General features: G+C 44.9%; 1 protein-coding gene across 1 annotated transcript in view; it reads right to left on the minus strand.

Annotated features, from left to right (window-relative positions):
- Positions 1–3,432: 3,432 nt before the first annotated feature.
- SPATA16 (spermatogenesis associated 16) overlaps positions 3,433–16,248 on the minus strand; it is a 246,569-nt gene continuing 233,753 nt past the window's right edge. The window contains exon 11 of the mRNA XM_053304770.1: positions 3,433–3,756. Within this exon, the coding sequence (XP_053160745.1) occupies positions 3,634–3,756 (123 nt within the window). The 3' untranslated portion in view covers positions 3,433–3,633. The remainder of the gene's footprint in view (positions 3,757–16,248) is intronic.

The raw sequence follows: 16,248 nt of genomic DNA on the forward strand, positions 1-16,248 counted from the left end.
AAGGAGGTTTTCCCAGGGTGAAGCTCATCCATTGCACTGCGGGTGTGTTGACCTCTGCGATTTCCCCAAAATGTGGGAAACCCGACTGCATAATTAATAGGCCCAGCTAGTTTTAAATAAAATCAATGAGCTATTGTTGCAAACAGACAAAATAGAAAGCTAGAGAAGTTAGAGGGAGGGCAGGCAGTTGTGGGGCAGTAATAGAAAACACTTCTCTAAGTTCATACTATATTCTAACCAGGAAAATGGTGGGCACTCTTGATTGGTTTGAAAAAACGTGACTGGCAAGGAGATGGTCCCTTATGTATGTCTACTCACATAGAAAGCAAAATCAGCACCTTGAAATGTTCTCTAAAGCAGGGGTTCTCCACCTGAGGTCCCCAGATGTTGTTGGACTACAACTCCCATTGCACCCAGCCACAGTGGCCAAAGGCAGAATTTCCAGATTGTGGAAATGGCCTTCCTGACATGAGGAAAAATTGATTTCTGTGCCGTTAACAGTGATCAGTAAATTAAGCGAATCTCATGGCATGGAGATAAACATGATCACCTACTAAACACTGCCAATCTAGCCACAGTTAAAGATGCAATTGCAGGGCTGATTCACAGGCAATGCTGAAGACAACAGAAAGGCAGAAAGGAGATTTCAAAGCGATTGTATACAGTACTTTAAAAAAACCCACCCAGATCCCTAGGCAGAAAAGCTTGTTTTTAAACTGCATAATGCAGCAGGAGCCATGAGGCATACCAGCATTACTGTTAGTTTACGTGTGACTTTAGAAAATAGGAAGCATTTAGAAGGTAATTTTAATGATTGTGGAGCGATCCTTCCTATTTGCCTTGCTTGCATGCATCAAAAAAGGATGCTTGTCACCGTGCCATGTAGTTCCACTGGGGGAAGAAAAATCTGGCACAATTACCCTGCCTCCCTAACAGGCAACTCTGCAATAATACTTTGTCGCTCTGTCCCAGGAGCCCACACTAGCTCAAGGTAGCTTAGATGATTCAGAAAATGTCCGATCAATTCTGGATTCCATTACACAATTGCTTTGAGCCACTGTTGCATAAATCAAGCTGTTGCCCTCCGGGTGGGCTCATGCCTTTTGCATGTCTTTTGATTGAAGAGTTTATGAAAATCTTGCTGGGCTTTATGAGACCATATATTCTGTGAGCCCAGGGCAAAAAACCCCACAAGGCAGCTGAAGGGGAAAACAGGAGCACTTAATCCTGGAATGGAAATGGTCTGAAGGTGCAAAAGGCAGCAACCAAAAGGCTGCAGCTGAAAGGTCTGCGGGACCTCCTGGAAGCTCTGTATAGGCTCCTTTTGAGTTCCATTGAAGAAAGGTGGAATATAAATACAATCAGTACATATTCAGTGGACTTAAGCCAGGGATTCTCAACCTTGGCATCCCAGGTGATGCTGGACTACAACTGCCATCATCGCCTACCACAGTGGCCTTCAGCCTCTGTTGCAGGGGATGATTTTCTTATGAAGAAGGGTTTAGATAACTTCATGGAGGAGAGGTCTCTCAACGGTTACTAGTCAGAGGGCTGTGGGCCACCTCCAGCCTCAAAGGAAGGATGCCTGAGTACAAGTTGCAGGGGAGCAACAGCAGGAGGGAGGGCATGCCCTCATTTCCTGCCTGTGGCTTCCGGCGGCATCTGGTGGGCCACTGTGCGAAACAGGATGCCGGACTAGATGGGCCTTGGGCCTGATCCAGCAGGGCTGTTCTTATGTTCTTTCCAGTAGTTTAACTATAGCAAGCAAAACAGCAAGTGTTGAATAAATAAATCTCTGCCATGACCTGCCTTGTGCTTATCCCTTTGCTCTCAGCCATGGTATTCCTCACTTATAGGATACGAATATTTATTAGTTCCCATTGTCCAGAACTTTCTGTAGCTCTGCTGCTCAGTGTTAATATTGTGTGATATCTGATCTGTAGCAACTCAGATGTAGATTGGTCCTAATGTATGTAGTTCATGAGGTGCAGCAGGGAATTCTCCCAACTCTTGGAACCCCTGTTTTGCATCTGGCTCCACTGCACCCCTGCCACTCTTGTGTAGCCGACTGGTTGGTGGACCCTGGCATTGTAGTGTACGGCAAAGTAGATCCCACAAGCCTGACATCAGGACAGCCCTGTTCCAATGGAAAGCTGTAATGTGATCTGCATTTGACCACTGGAGGGAGCCCTTGTGGAAGGAATCGGTTACAAGGCAAATCCTTAGTTTAGCCAGTCAAAGGATAGCTTGGAGTGTAGGCTACAGAAATCTTACAGTTGCCCTCTGTGGGTGGGAGGGAGGAAGCAGGCTGGTGCAAGGACCCATTGGGGAAAAGGGATGGCAGCCAGCAGCCCAGTGGTAGCCTAACCCACAGCTTGGGCGAGAGATATGGAGATGAAGTTACCTGCTGTTTCCTCCCCACAGTGGGATAAGTCCCCAGTCATCCATGAAGTTTTTTCAGGGGCGGGACATGCTTTGCATGTCGAAAGGTCCAGGTTCAATCCCTGGCATCTCGAGTAGGGCTAGGAAAGATTCCTGTCTGAAATCCTGGGGAGCTGCTGCTCCTCAGAGTACACAAGAGGTTCCCAACTAGTGGCCAACTCCCATCATCCCCAGCCAAAATAAACTGGTGCTGGAAATGATGGGAGTTGTATTTCAGCAGCATCTGGGGGACCACAGGGATTCCCAGATATTGTTGACTACAGCTCCCACAATCCCCCAGCATAAGCCATTGCAGCTGGGGATTCTGGGAGTTGTAGAAAGCAACATCAGGGAATCCCTGTTAGAGGGAGCACTGCCCTGGTGTAGACACCGCTGAGCTAGATGGAACAATGGTCTGACTCAGTATAAGGCAGCTTCCTATGTGCCATATGGTTACAGTCAGCAGGGCGTGTATGAGCATTGTACCTTTAAGATCAAAATGGGCTCAGTTAAACAATATCAGTCCTGCAAAACTTCTATTGATCCAAATATGGCTGCCAGCCCTCTACAGCAGTTCCCTGAAGGGTTTGGTAAGCATCTTTTTGTATCCTGCCCAGGACTGCAAAAACGAAGGGTTCGTCAAGCCCTTTGCAGGCCACAAAACAAGTTTAGTGGGCTGTATTTAGCTAGTCGGATCAAGAGTTGTGCCAGCCTCTTTTCCATGCTGGAACCCAAAGCTCAGTGCTTCGCAGCCATTTCTTGTTATTTGCGCACGGATGTCTAGGCACATCTGTAGAAGGCAAAACCTGCTGCGCACACGCCTGTGTTTTGAAAAGAACAAGTGGTGGTTTGTCCAAGGAGGTTCATCTTCTGGACAAGACCCATTGCTCGGAATGGGAAGGCTCATGGAAGACCACTCCAGTTGGACGGTGCCCAAAGTCAATAATAGTGCAATGATGCGAATTCCCTACCAGGTTTGAATAAACAAGACCATTCTGCAGAAGAACCCAGTCAGGCATCCCATAAACGTTTATTCCTGTCAGATGAGACTAATGAAGTGCAGGAGCTTGTTGCTAAAGACGAGCTGTACGGAGGGGACACCTCATTAATTTGAAGGCCGGCCTTTGTTGTCCCAGCTGTCAGACTCCTGCTATATGAATGTTCCCTTCTTGCCATCCTGGGTACAGGATGGGAACATCTTCCCCAGCAGGACTAGCAGGGCTGTTCGCTTTGAAGCCGCTTCATTTTCATTTTCTGCCTCCTCGCTGTTCGGAGTTTTTTGGTCTTTAAGAAACTGTCTTCTAATTGGTATAAGAAGTCTTCTATTACTCCAACCTGCAGGCAAACATGAAAGCAAAGGGGCTGTCAAACAACACTGCATCCACCTGCGTGCAGACATTCACTCTTTGTTAGACAGATGGTTTCTCCTTCAAAATGAAACGATTGATTTCATAAAAGGGGTCTTTTGATTTAGGTTTAAAATAGCATCTCAAATATTTCACACTCCCCCATAAGTTGGGTCTCTCCTATTCCTTCATCTTTGCGTGCACACAACCACCAATGAGGAGTGCACACGGCTCTCTCTACCCTGGATAGACGCTCCTCCTCCTACCTTGTTTGGGTTGTGAGAATAAGCCTACTGAGTCTGAGATGTTGCGCGGCATATAAGATAAAATACAGTGTGCTTTCCTCATAGAAAAATGAGGAGGTAGATATGAGGATTTCTCCTCAGCTGCTGCTGCTCTCTGCCTATGAGCTTAAACACAAGTTGCCCTTGGCAATTTAAAAAAAAAAGACTGTGCCCATCTTTCAGTAATGAATTGCTCACATTCACATTATAAAAAGAAACATCAAGACCAGTTATGATCCATAGATCCCAAGCTGGAATACAGGAATATCTATATGTTCCTAACATTCCTATAGGGACATAGGAAGCTGCCATATACTGAGTCAGACCATGGGTCCATCTAGCTCGGTATTGTCTACACAGACTGGAGCGGTTTCTCCAACGTTACAGGCAGGAATCTCTCTCAGCCCTGTCTTGAAGATGCCAGGGAGGGAATGTGGAACCTTTTGCATGCAAGAATGCAGCTGCTCTTCCCAGAGAGGCCTCATCCCTTACGGGGAATATCTTACCGTGCTCACATATGTAGTTTCCCATTCAAATCCAGACCAGGGTGGACCCTGCTTAGCAAAGGGGACAGTTCATGCTAGCTACCACAAGACCAGCTCTCCTCCCCTCTTTTCTCTTCCTATTGCTTGCCCTTCTGGTCCTTACATTTACTCATCTCCCTGGCCCCAATCATAACTTCTATAGTAATAGAAGTTAATACAGGAATACAGGGATTAATAGCCACCTAGTGGCGCAGCAGGGAAGTAACTTGCCTAGGGAGCAAGAGGTTGCTGGTTTGAATGCCCGCTGGTATGTTTCCCAGACTGTGGGAAAATGTTTCCCAGACTATGTTTCCCAGACCATGGGAAACACCTATACTGGGCAGCAGTGATAAAGGAAGATGCTGAAAGGCATCATCTCATACTGCACGAGAGGAGGCAATGGTAAACCTCTCCTGTAGTCTACCAAAGAAAACTACATGACTCTGGTCACCAGGAGTCAACACCGACTCAACGGCACAAGTTTACCTTTACATGGATTAATATCCTGCCTTATCAAATGTGCCTCAAGGCGGGTAACAATATTGTTGAAAAATCACTTATAAATTATTATTATTTTTTTGGAGAGGCATTTTAGTTTTTAATTTGCTGTCTGTTTCCAGTAGCCTTTTAATCTGCAAATCTGGTTTTAATTGCATTTTATCAATGCAATGTGGTCTGATCTGTTTTATTGTCTTTGTGAGCTGCCCACAGCAGTTTGGCACTGGACGGCTGGGATGCAAATGTTTTAAATCAATAAATGCCTTTGGATTCTAGTCTGCTTGGACTCCACACATTGACTCATGAGAGCATTTCTTTGTATGGTTTAAAAGACGGCCTCTTGTCACCATCATTTTTGGATCAGGGCCATTAGGAGTATAAGGGTGCATGTCTGTGTACAAGGTGTTTGTGTACAAAGGTTTGCATGTTTGTGTACAAGTTGTTTGTGTTCAAAAGATGCATGTTTGTATACAAAGGGAGCATGTTTGTGTACAAAGGTAACAAACATGTTTGCAAGTTTTCAAATCTTTGTACACAAACACCTTTGTTTGTGTACAAAGGGTGCATGTTTGTGTACAAAGGTATGTGTACAAAGGTTTGTGGACAAGGTGCTGCATATGTCCTTCTCCACACTCTACTCAAGAAGACTGGAATAGTCTACCCCATCTGATAAATCATGCTGTAGCACTGTGTGTGTGTGCACGCATGCGTGTGTGAGTGTGTATGCATGTATATGTAGTGTTCCCTTTCTGCTCTGTTCATATGGATCCTGTTATTTCCCTGATGTGGGATGGAGTGATGATAGTGCCTTCATTCAGCTTGTGTATGCTACCATTGGGAATTTATCAAAATGCTGTCTTTAACTGGCATTGAAAAACAGCCACTTTAAAAGGAAGGCACGCCGGGAAAATTAATCTTGAGCAAGTTTTCCTGATAAGAAGAGAATGCTGAGAGAGAGCTGGAGCTTCCGGCGTTCGCTGGCTGGAAGTCGGAGCAGGGAGAAAAATGCGCATTCCACATTGCCATGGCAAGACCCATTTTTCTATTAAATCAAAATGAAGTTCTGAATAAATACATTTCCCTGAGAAATATCTTTCACCAGAGGGTTCAGTAAAAGAATAAAGGATGCAAAACAATAATTCTTGCAGAAGCCATCCATCTTCTTCTAGAGCAAAGCAATAATTATTTTAATAAGGAGCATATTGAAATACCCCTTCCCCCCACAACACACATCATGAGCAGCTTTAAAACGATTTAAAGGAGCATCTCTGTGTATATGGATGCAGAGCGCAGCCAGGTGTTCCGACTGAATGCCACACATACATATTTCCATGGCTGCGTAGAGTCATCATTCATGTTTATTCATAGGCACTGCCATTCTCAGAAATGCAAACAGCCCAATAAAGCAAGCACAAGATAGCTGAAGGTTTGTAATTAATTATAATATACACCAAGCCACCCTATCGCCTGAGATATACACAGTGACAGAATCTACACTGGATGGGTAACTGCTCTACTCCTTTCTTAAAAAAAAAAAAAAAAGTATTGCATTGACATCAACTTGGTGGAGGATTTTTTTTGGTGGTGGGCGGGTGGCAGGGCTGGGGTCACAACAGATGAGCACAATATGAATCAATTTGAGCGTGGTTTACCATTTCAGTTATGTAAAGAAAGTTGATGCTGTGTGGACAAAAACCACTTTTAGAAAGGGAAAATCACTTTTAGAAATGCACCCTGCTAACTGAGCAAAGAGGGACCTTTTAAAAGTGGTGATTCTCTTTATTTAGCAGGCGGAGAGTAACTGACGTTATCTGTCCCCAGCACAGTATCCCTCCAGTGGCTGTTGCTGGTGTCTATCTTATGTGTTTTTTTTTAGATTATGAGCCCTTTGGGGACAGGGGGCCATCTTATTTATGTATGATTTATTTTTCTATGTTCACCACTTTGAGAGCTTTTGTCAAAAAGCGGTATATAAATATCCATTGTATACCCTATTCAGAAACAGGACAGATACCAGTGCCCTGTTAAATATGTGCTTACAGAGCTGTGCAATTCTGTACATAGGAGCATCGGAAGCTGCATTATACTGAGTCAGAGCACTGGTCCAGCTAGCTCAGTATTGACTGGCACCGACTGGCAGCAGCTCTCCGAGGCTGGAAATCTTTCCCAGTCCTACCTGGGAATGTCGGCAATTGAATCTGAGACTTTCTGCAGGCAGAGCAGATGCTCTACAATCACACAGCGCACCCAAAAGCCATGTTACACATTATATACAACATGTGTACAATCTGTGTACAGTGTATCATGTACAGCTCCATATGCAGAGACAGCTGTTCACATCTGTAGGAATGTGCCTGTTTGTTAAATTCTTCATCAGAGCTCCATTCAGGGTGCCCCCAATGTGAGAGGGAGTGAAACCAAAAGCATGGCCTCCTCTGTGGTGGCACCCCAATTGTGCTCCAAATGTTCTTTTGGTGTCCTCTCCTATCTTTTGGTTGGCAAACTAGAACACTGTTATTTGTCTAGGTCTTTGGCCAGCTAAGTTAAGAACTATTGCTTTACTGTTGCTGTCAACTGGTTCTTTTTGAATTTGTAGCCTTCTTTCTGAAGGGACATGTGAGATTATCATGTCTGTGTCCATGTGTCCCCCAATGATGATGATGATGATGCCTCTGAATACCAGTTGCAGAAAAGCAACAGGAGGAGACGGGGCATGCCTTCAACTCTTGCCTGTGGGCTTCTCGGAGGCATCTGGTGGGCCACTGTGAGAAACAGGTTATTGGACTCACGAGGCCTTGAGCCTGATCCATCAGGGCTGTTCTTCTGACTTTTTAACATTTGTGTTTACAGTCTGATAGAAATCAAACTCACAACACATAGAGGGAGACGTAGGGGACCCCAATGGGGGTATTTTTTCTGGCACATTGGTCCAAGATGGCAGCCACTCAAGTACAGCCAACACCCCTTTGTTACCCATGTGCTGATAGTTGCAAACCAAATTCACAGCACTTGGGAAGGAGGCCAGGGGACCCTGACCTGTATTTTTTGTTGGGATATGCAACAGCTACAGCCTAACTTGCTGTGTAGCTTGTATGCAATCTACTGTGAAACCAGAGGAGGCACTATAGTTCCCTCTGTATGGGTTGAGCTAGCTGGGAGTTTCTACTCTTTTTCCTGTTCCGGTTCCTTCTTGTTCCTTTGTGTGTGAGTCAGCAAGTTCTATACTGACCTCTAAGCGTTTGTCTCACAAGTAAAGTTGTCTTAAGCCTTGCACTGGTGTGTGTCCTGAAAACCACGCAGACAACTCACATTCTGCAACATTTTTAGCCTACTTTCCAGTAGGCTTATGAGATCACCCAGCATTCTGTGTGTGTGTGTCCGTGTGCCCCCCTCCCCCATCAACTTTGCAACGCCTGGACCAATATGAACTGAATTGGGTACAGTTGTGGGGACATATAGGGACACCTCAATGGCATAGTTTGTGGTGATGTCATTCACCCTGATCCAAAATGGCAGACACATAAACCTTTGAGGTGTAAGTGGGCTAACTTGTGAACCACCTAACTGATTTGAACCAAATTTGCTATAGATGTAGGTACACATAGGGATGCCCAAATGGCATGGCGTGTGATGATGTCATTCACTCCAATTCAAGATGGTGGCCACATGAACATCTGAGGCGCAAGTGGGCTAATTTGTGGACTGCCTAACCTATTTGAACCAAACTGGGTACAGTTGCAGTGAGTGACACACATGGACACCTCAATGGCATAGCTTGTTATTATGTCATCCATGCCAATTCAAGATGGTGGACACATAAACTTTTGAGGTGCAAGTGGGCTAACTTGTGAACTACTTAACCGATATGAACCAAATTTGCTGCAGCTGTAGGGACACATAGGGATGCCCCAATGGTGTAGTTTATGATGATGTCACCCACCCCGATCCAAGATGGTGGATGCATAAACCTTTGAGGCACAAGTGCACTAATTTGAGGACTGTCTAACCGATTTGAATCAAATTTGGAACAGCTGTAGTGAATGACACACAGGGACACCTCAATGGTGCAGTTTGTAATGACGACATCCACCCCGAACCAACATGGTGGACACATGAACATTTGAGGCGCAAGAGATCTATCTTGTAGACCTCGATTTGCACCAAATTTAGTCCAGATGTAGAGACAGTGAAAGGAAAGTAGGCTGATCAGTTCTTACTGGAACAACTTGTTTTTTGCTGATCTGCCATGCTGGTTCAAGATGGCAGCCACTAAGTATATACAGAACACCCCTTTGTAACTCATGTGCTGACAGTTGAACGTAAACAAAATTCCCAGTGCATGGGAGGAGGTCCTGACTCCTAGGTAAGAGTCACCATGAAGCAGAACGTAAGCTCCATTAGATCTATTTAGAACTACTTGTTACTTCATGAGGTTTTATTGTTTTTAGGGTTTGTAAACTACCATGAAGACTTGTTTCGGTTGAAAGTCAGTGTATAAATGTTTGGCGTCAGGAGGAAGAAAACTGGTAACCCCAGTTTTAACCCCTGTTTGAAGCTTGCTGCTTCAGTTATAGAATCATAGGATTTTAGAGTTGGAAAGGACTTGGGAGATCTTCTGGTCCAAGCCCTGCCTGCTCTGTGAATGACTCTGCTACAGCTTCCCTGAAAGCCTTTGTTTGAAAACTTGTAGAGAGATTTTGAATGCCCATTGCAATTTCAATTACGCCTTTTAATTCCAACCTATTGGTAATTTCAATGATGCCTTGTAATTTTGACCCATAGGTTCCAATCCTGCCCTCAGGAGCAACGATCAACATCCTGACCGATGCTGTATGTGTGCAGCCAAGGAAAAGCATGCTTAGCTGTGGCATTCCTATGCAAAGCAGAATGAGTGCTTGCATGGTGGGGTGGGTAATTTCATGCTGCTTATCTCTCCTTCCCTCTGAAGCACTCTGTGAAGCACCCAAAAATATGACCCGGAGGGCTGCACGACTCTCAGGGAATGCATGCCACCCCCCCCATTCAACTGAAACACTAGCAGCAGTGATGATGATGCTAGCGATTCCCATATGATCTGGAGCCTCTATTTTATTGGAACTATGCAGTTATTGTTCAATTATAGCTACATCCCATGTGAAGCACATCAGGGGTACAGATCCCCCTCTAAGGGTTTGAGGAGTCCCCCCCACCCCGATGTTACTGAACCTTACACGTAGTCACCCATCCAAATGCAAACCAGAGTGGATCCTGCCTAGCATAGGGGATAATTTTATGGTTCTATATTGTGCATGTTCTTTAAACTTTTAATTAGATTTGTATTTTTATATTCCATTTTAATATTTTTATTGTGTCATTTTTATAGTTTTAAATGTTTGTAAACTGCCTTTGGATTTTGGAAAGGTGGTATATACGTTTATAAATAAATAAATAATCTGTTTTTGCTACCACAGGTCACTCAAATGCCTGGTACAGATAGGAAGAGCACTGTTGTATCTGTGTTCAACGTAAGATGTGAATAACTCTTTCTGTGTTCAGTTCTGTACTTGTGTACTGTACACTCTTTGTACGAGTGTTGAACATAACATCTCAATGGGACTAGTATGGTTCTTGATTTAGGAGGAGGGGACCATAGCTGAACTCCCCTCCATGAAACCTAATAATCCATACCTTCAATCCCCAAAACATATTCCACCACAAAGTGTCTTTCCTCTCCCTCTCAAGTGAGAAGCTGCTTCTTAAGCTTTCCCTCTGTCTGCATCCCTGGAGCATATACTTTGTATGCAGAAGGCCCAAAGTTCAAACCCTGATTTCTTCAGGTAGGGCTGGGAAAGTCCCATGCTGAAAATCCTGAAGAACGCTGCTAGCCGGCATAAATACTTAGCTAGATAGACAAATCTCTGACTTGGTGTCAGCAGAGGTGCTCTTACCCCTGGACTTGGGGGCTGAAGTCCGGAGTCTCCACACCCCCTGGGGGGCCCCAAATCCTTTTTAGTCTGTCCTGGGTGGTGTGGTTTGTGTGCCCTCAAGAACCTATGTGTTAAAAAATAATGCTTAACTTGCAGTGGTGGGGGGCTCCAAAGGCCTTTAAGTCCAGGCTCTGAAATTACCTAAGTGTACCTCTGGGTGTCAGGCAACTTCAGATGTTCAATGGGATACAAGAGAACTCACATGCCTTTGATTTCTCGGGTCACAGTGAAGTCAGACTAGAGCTCCTGTGTGGCTAATTGCCCTACTCTTATCCCATGGTTAGTACTACACATCACGCTACAGCCTGGTATATTTCCTGTTTTGATCTCATCTGTCCTCTATGATGATACGCGAGGGGTGGGAGAAACAGCCGGCTGTGTGATTGGTTATGTCACCCCTGCAGCTGATGATCTTCCAGCCATAGATTGGATGATCTTCCACTGAAGTCAGTCAAGCTATATAATTAAACTGTGCACAACTAGTCTGTCCACACATCAAATTATCACATGAAAAGAATGGGGGGAACCCCTAAATCCCCCCCCCCCCATTTTGCAAGATATTAATGGGGGTGTGAGAAAAATAATTAAATATATTTTGCTTGGCTACAGCCTCCAATAGTGCTCACTCATGGCTCTGTGTCTGCAATTTACACTTTGAAAAAGGAACTTGGAGGTGGGGAAGAATGTGAATCTTCCTTCGGTCTGCCTTTTAAAAGCTGCTGCTTCATCTGCCTTCAGAAAGAAGAAAAGCGATGAGGGTGCATCTCCTTGGGAAATGCTAGCATTATTATTTTTATTTCTTTGGCTTTGCAGAAAAGTGTTTAAAGTGCGAGGCCTGGATGTCAGCTTGAAGAGATGTATTTGGCAGGTGGCAACCAAGGGGATATCAAAGAACAGGTCTTCATTGAAGCTGCCAATGTGGCTGTCACTGGGAGAGGGCTCTTTCCGAAGAAAGTGTTTCTGGCTTTTAAAGCGGAGGGATTGCTCAGAGGAAGAGCTGAAATTAGCCACTGATGGACACGGCTACGCCCTACAATTGTGCAAGCATTTAGGCTGCCATGGGAGATTTCTCAAGATCAGTTCCCAGGGACAGACTTGGGGATGGCTGTGTTGTCTGGAAGCTGTTGACGTTTTTGTGTCTTCCCCCTGGGGAAGAATTGTAGTTTGGTGGAAGCTGCTGAAGTTTTGTTCTCTCCTCCTGGGGAAGGATTGTTGCTCAATGAAGAGCATTTGATTCGCATGTGGAAGGTCCCAGGTTCAATTCCTGGCATCTTTAGATAGAGCTGGAAAAGTCTCCTGGCTGAATTACTGGAGGGCCACTGCCAGTTGGTATAGACCAAGGCTTTTCAAATTTGGATCCCCAGGTGTTGCTGGACTACAATTCCCATCATCTCCTAGCTGAAGGCAGTCATGGCTGTGTGTGATGGGAGCTGTAGTCCAACAGCTTCTGGGGGCCCAAGTTTGGCAGTACTGAGTTAGGGGGACCAATTGTCTGAATTTGTATAAGGTGGCTTTCTGTGTATCCTGTGACAGTTCCTGAGCTGCTGTGAAGCCATATCCCTGCTTACCAGGTTTAATCTCCACCACTGGCCACAGGAAGAGGACAGGCAGCCATTATGACTTGGGCAAGTGAGTGAGCGATAAATGACAACTGCAAGTAGCAGTAGTCCTGCCTTCTGCACTCTCACTGTAGGCAACGGACTGGACAAAGAGATGGAGAAGCAGGTGCCACCAGGAGAACCAAAGGTGGGGCTACTGGGGGTGCATTGTCAAGGAACCCCCAAACCAGGGGCTAGCTCTGGATGGCCAACCTACCACAAGATGGAGAGAGATTGCCCCCTTGAGTGGCACATTTTGAATGCTGTGATTTATTGTTAGTATTTCCTTTCTTGCTGGATCAGATCAAGGTTCAGAATTCAGTGTCCTTATGTGTTCTTTAAGCACATATATCACCCTTGCAAACCATTACAGGACACATCAAAAGGGTAGCTGCCAATTTCTAAACTTGCGAAGCGGTCCAGAGATCACCTTGATGATGCTTCCTTGTCTAAAGATACGAAACATGTTTCCACCTCCACAAAAGCAGGGGTTCTCAGCTTTGGGTTCCCAGCTGATGTTAGGCTACAACACCCATCCTCCCCAGCCACAATGGCCTTTGGACATTCAGTCATTGTGGTTGAAGATGATGGGAATTGTAGTCCAACAACATCTGGGGAAGCCAAGGCTAGGAACCCAAGGCTGGGAACCCCTGAACTAAAGGAAAAACACACACCATCCCTTGCACTAGTCTCTTATTGGACATTTATTTATTTATTTATTTATTCATGCATTCATTCCTGAATGTGATACTGGGAGCTGCACAGGATTGGTTGATTGCCTTCAGTTCTTTAGCTGAATCATGATGTGGAGTTATATTTAAGAACAAGAGTCAGCCACCTTTGTATAGCACTGAGGATGACGTCTTACACATAGGAATGTTTGCTATTTTACTACATCTGTGGTTTAGTTTTTAAGTTTTTAAACTTCTGAATGTTTTCAAACTTTTAACTTTCAATTGCGCATTAAAGAAGGTCATTGAAAAACGCTATTGATTTACAGTTATATCCCACTCTTCCTTTGAGGAGCCTAGAGCGGTATGCTGTACAAGGTTATGTTTGTCCTCACACACAACTCTGCGAGGTAGGTTAGGCTGAGAGATAAGTGACTGGCCAAGAGTTACCCAGTGCGTTTCGTGGCAGAACGGAGCTTTGAACTCAGGTCTCCCCAATCCTAGCCCAGTACTCTAACCACTACACCACACTGGCGAACTTGGTACCATCCTGGGCGACTGCTTTAGGAAAGAAAAGGAAACCTTGGAGGAAAACCTACCTGGCATTCAGGTCATCTGTGGTTTGAACCTCAGAGTGGTGTGAAAATCGGGAAAGGAACTGTCGGGAGCAGGGTCGTAGCTAGGGGAAAGGGGGGCCGTGTTCACCCCTCTCCCTGGCGGCCCCTCGGAGTGAGGGAGATAGTGAAGAAGATAGGGAGGGGTGGAGCTGGGGGCCCTTCAGGAGGTGAGGGCCCCCCAGGTTCTTTGAACCTGCCCGCTCAATTATGGCTACACCCCTGCTGCTGCTGTTTGGATATCTGGACCTTTTGTAAGTCAATAAACATTGTTTGTCCACATTCCTGTATGGGCTGAGTCTGCTGCTGCCTGCTGAAAAGACCAGACCTAGACAACCAAACGAGGAACCCTGGCTCGCAGGCTGGCAACCCAAGCCAAACGCCTCCCTTGGCTTTTTGTCAGAGGAACAGATGGTTCCTTCTGGAAAAGGCCTTGGATAGCTTTTGGCAAATGAGGCCTACATTCTGAGGCGAGGGCGTCAGTTTCCCACAAAACATCTGCTGGGTGCCAGGCTCTAAGTGCTGTGGCAGCTTCGACGAGATATAAAAATTGAGATTTTTTATGGAATGAAATATGTAAACAGATAATAGGCTCGGTGCAGTTTATTCCTTGTGCTATTTAATTTGATATTAAATCCAATTCGTTTTACGTCGTCCATAAATTTTCCTTGGTGCTTCAGATTTTAGCATTGACAGCTCATAATGGCACTGCAGACATTGCCAGGTTTAGAAGCTAGAGGTTGATCTTAAGGGCTCGTGGGGAGCGCTTGATGCCAGGACTGGGAGAGGGAAGCAAGTTTGTGGCAGAAATAAATTGATCAGGCATTACATACCTGCCACAAAAGTTCAGCAGGGATAGTCTAAATGTCGAAACAGCAGTCTTCAGAATTGGGCTGCAATTTCTCAAGGCTGTTTTAAATTACGCTAACTGCAACCATAGGAGGAAAATATGATTATTTTACATCTGCTCTTCGTTCAAAAGGTGGCTAGCCAGTCTTAAGAACTAGAAGTGTACATGGGTATTATGAGCTCTTTTTAGTTTTTATACCTGAGAACTAAAATTCTTTCTTCATTTATTTTGACTTTGCCATTACATGGTGGACGACAGAATTTTAAGAGTAAGCCAAACTTCTAGAGAGAAAATGAAATACTAACTGATCATTAGATGTCAGTGCTGACAGCATAAATCGCATGGACAAGGCTATGATTGTGATGCTTACACTGCAGGAGGAAAAGGCAATTGTACAGGAATTGTTTTTTTACCCCCTTCTACAGCTGCTACCTTCCAACAGGGGTGACTCTAGAACAACTAGTTTTGGGGAGCAAAGGGGTTATTAAGGGAGCAAGAATTTTGCTATACATTAAATACTTATGAAGGTAAGGTGATTAATATTGTTGGTTTATTTACCTTTCCAATGAAGCTTCCTGGTATTTTCAAATTTATCCAGAAAATGGGCCAGATTAGAAAATACTATCTTTTTGGATTAGGCCAACCTTCCAGCCTGCTTTCCAGACTAGTTTCCACTTCCTCTACACGACCAGGGCGCTTTCCAGACTAGCTGCTCATTAGCAGCAAAATGCCTCCATTGGGAAGTCACATTCCAAACGTAAAAAGTAGGGGGAGCAGTCTCACAGCAACTAACAACCCGACAAAACAGCAACTTTTCCATGCCGGATATATGACGTCCTAGCTCCATTTCGCAGTGATTAAATTCAAAACGAGGCATTGGAAATGTGAATAGTACCCTGCTGTCCGCGTAGGGACTGCGGTGTCAGGATTCAGGAAGTGTGGAAGCACACTTCCAAGGTATGTCCTGACCCCATTGCAGGGTCTAGTCTGGAAAGCATCCATGTGGCAGAAAGGACTGGAGTGGAGAGAAAGATCAGTACCAAGCCAGGAAAATCTTCAGGAGAGATGATCTTGCACTTGCTTCAAACCTGGTCTCACCCAACCCAGTTCCTGGCCAGGAAGGAAGCTAGGAGATTGGCCTAGTTCCTGGGAGGCTGGAGGAGTCACCTAACCACCTGGCTGCCCATTTCTGGAGGTAAATGATCTTAAAAGAGTGGGACATATGATAATTTCCAGGCTTGAGTAATGTATTGTACTCTGCATGGGGCTGCTTTTGTACATAATCTGGAAACTACAACTGGTACAGAATGCGACAGCCAGATTAGTCTGTGGGACAACCCAAAGGGACCATATAACACCGATTTTAAAAGAACTGCACTGGCTGCCAATATGTTTCCAAACTAAATACAAAATGAAGGTTATCCTCTATAATAAAATGGTTAGGTGTGCGCCCGTGTCTTTCTCGGCTGTGTCTTT

This window comes from Hemicordylus capensis, chromosome 3 (assembly GCF_027244095.1).
Source record: "Hemicordylus capensis ecotype Gifberg chromosome 3, rHemCap1.1.pri, whole genome shotgun sequence".
NCBI classification, from domain to species: domain Eukaryota; kingdom Metazoa; phylum Chordata; class Lepidosauria; order Squamata; family Cordylidae; genus Hemicordylus; species Hemicordylus capensis.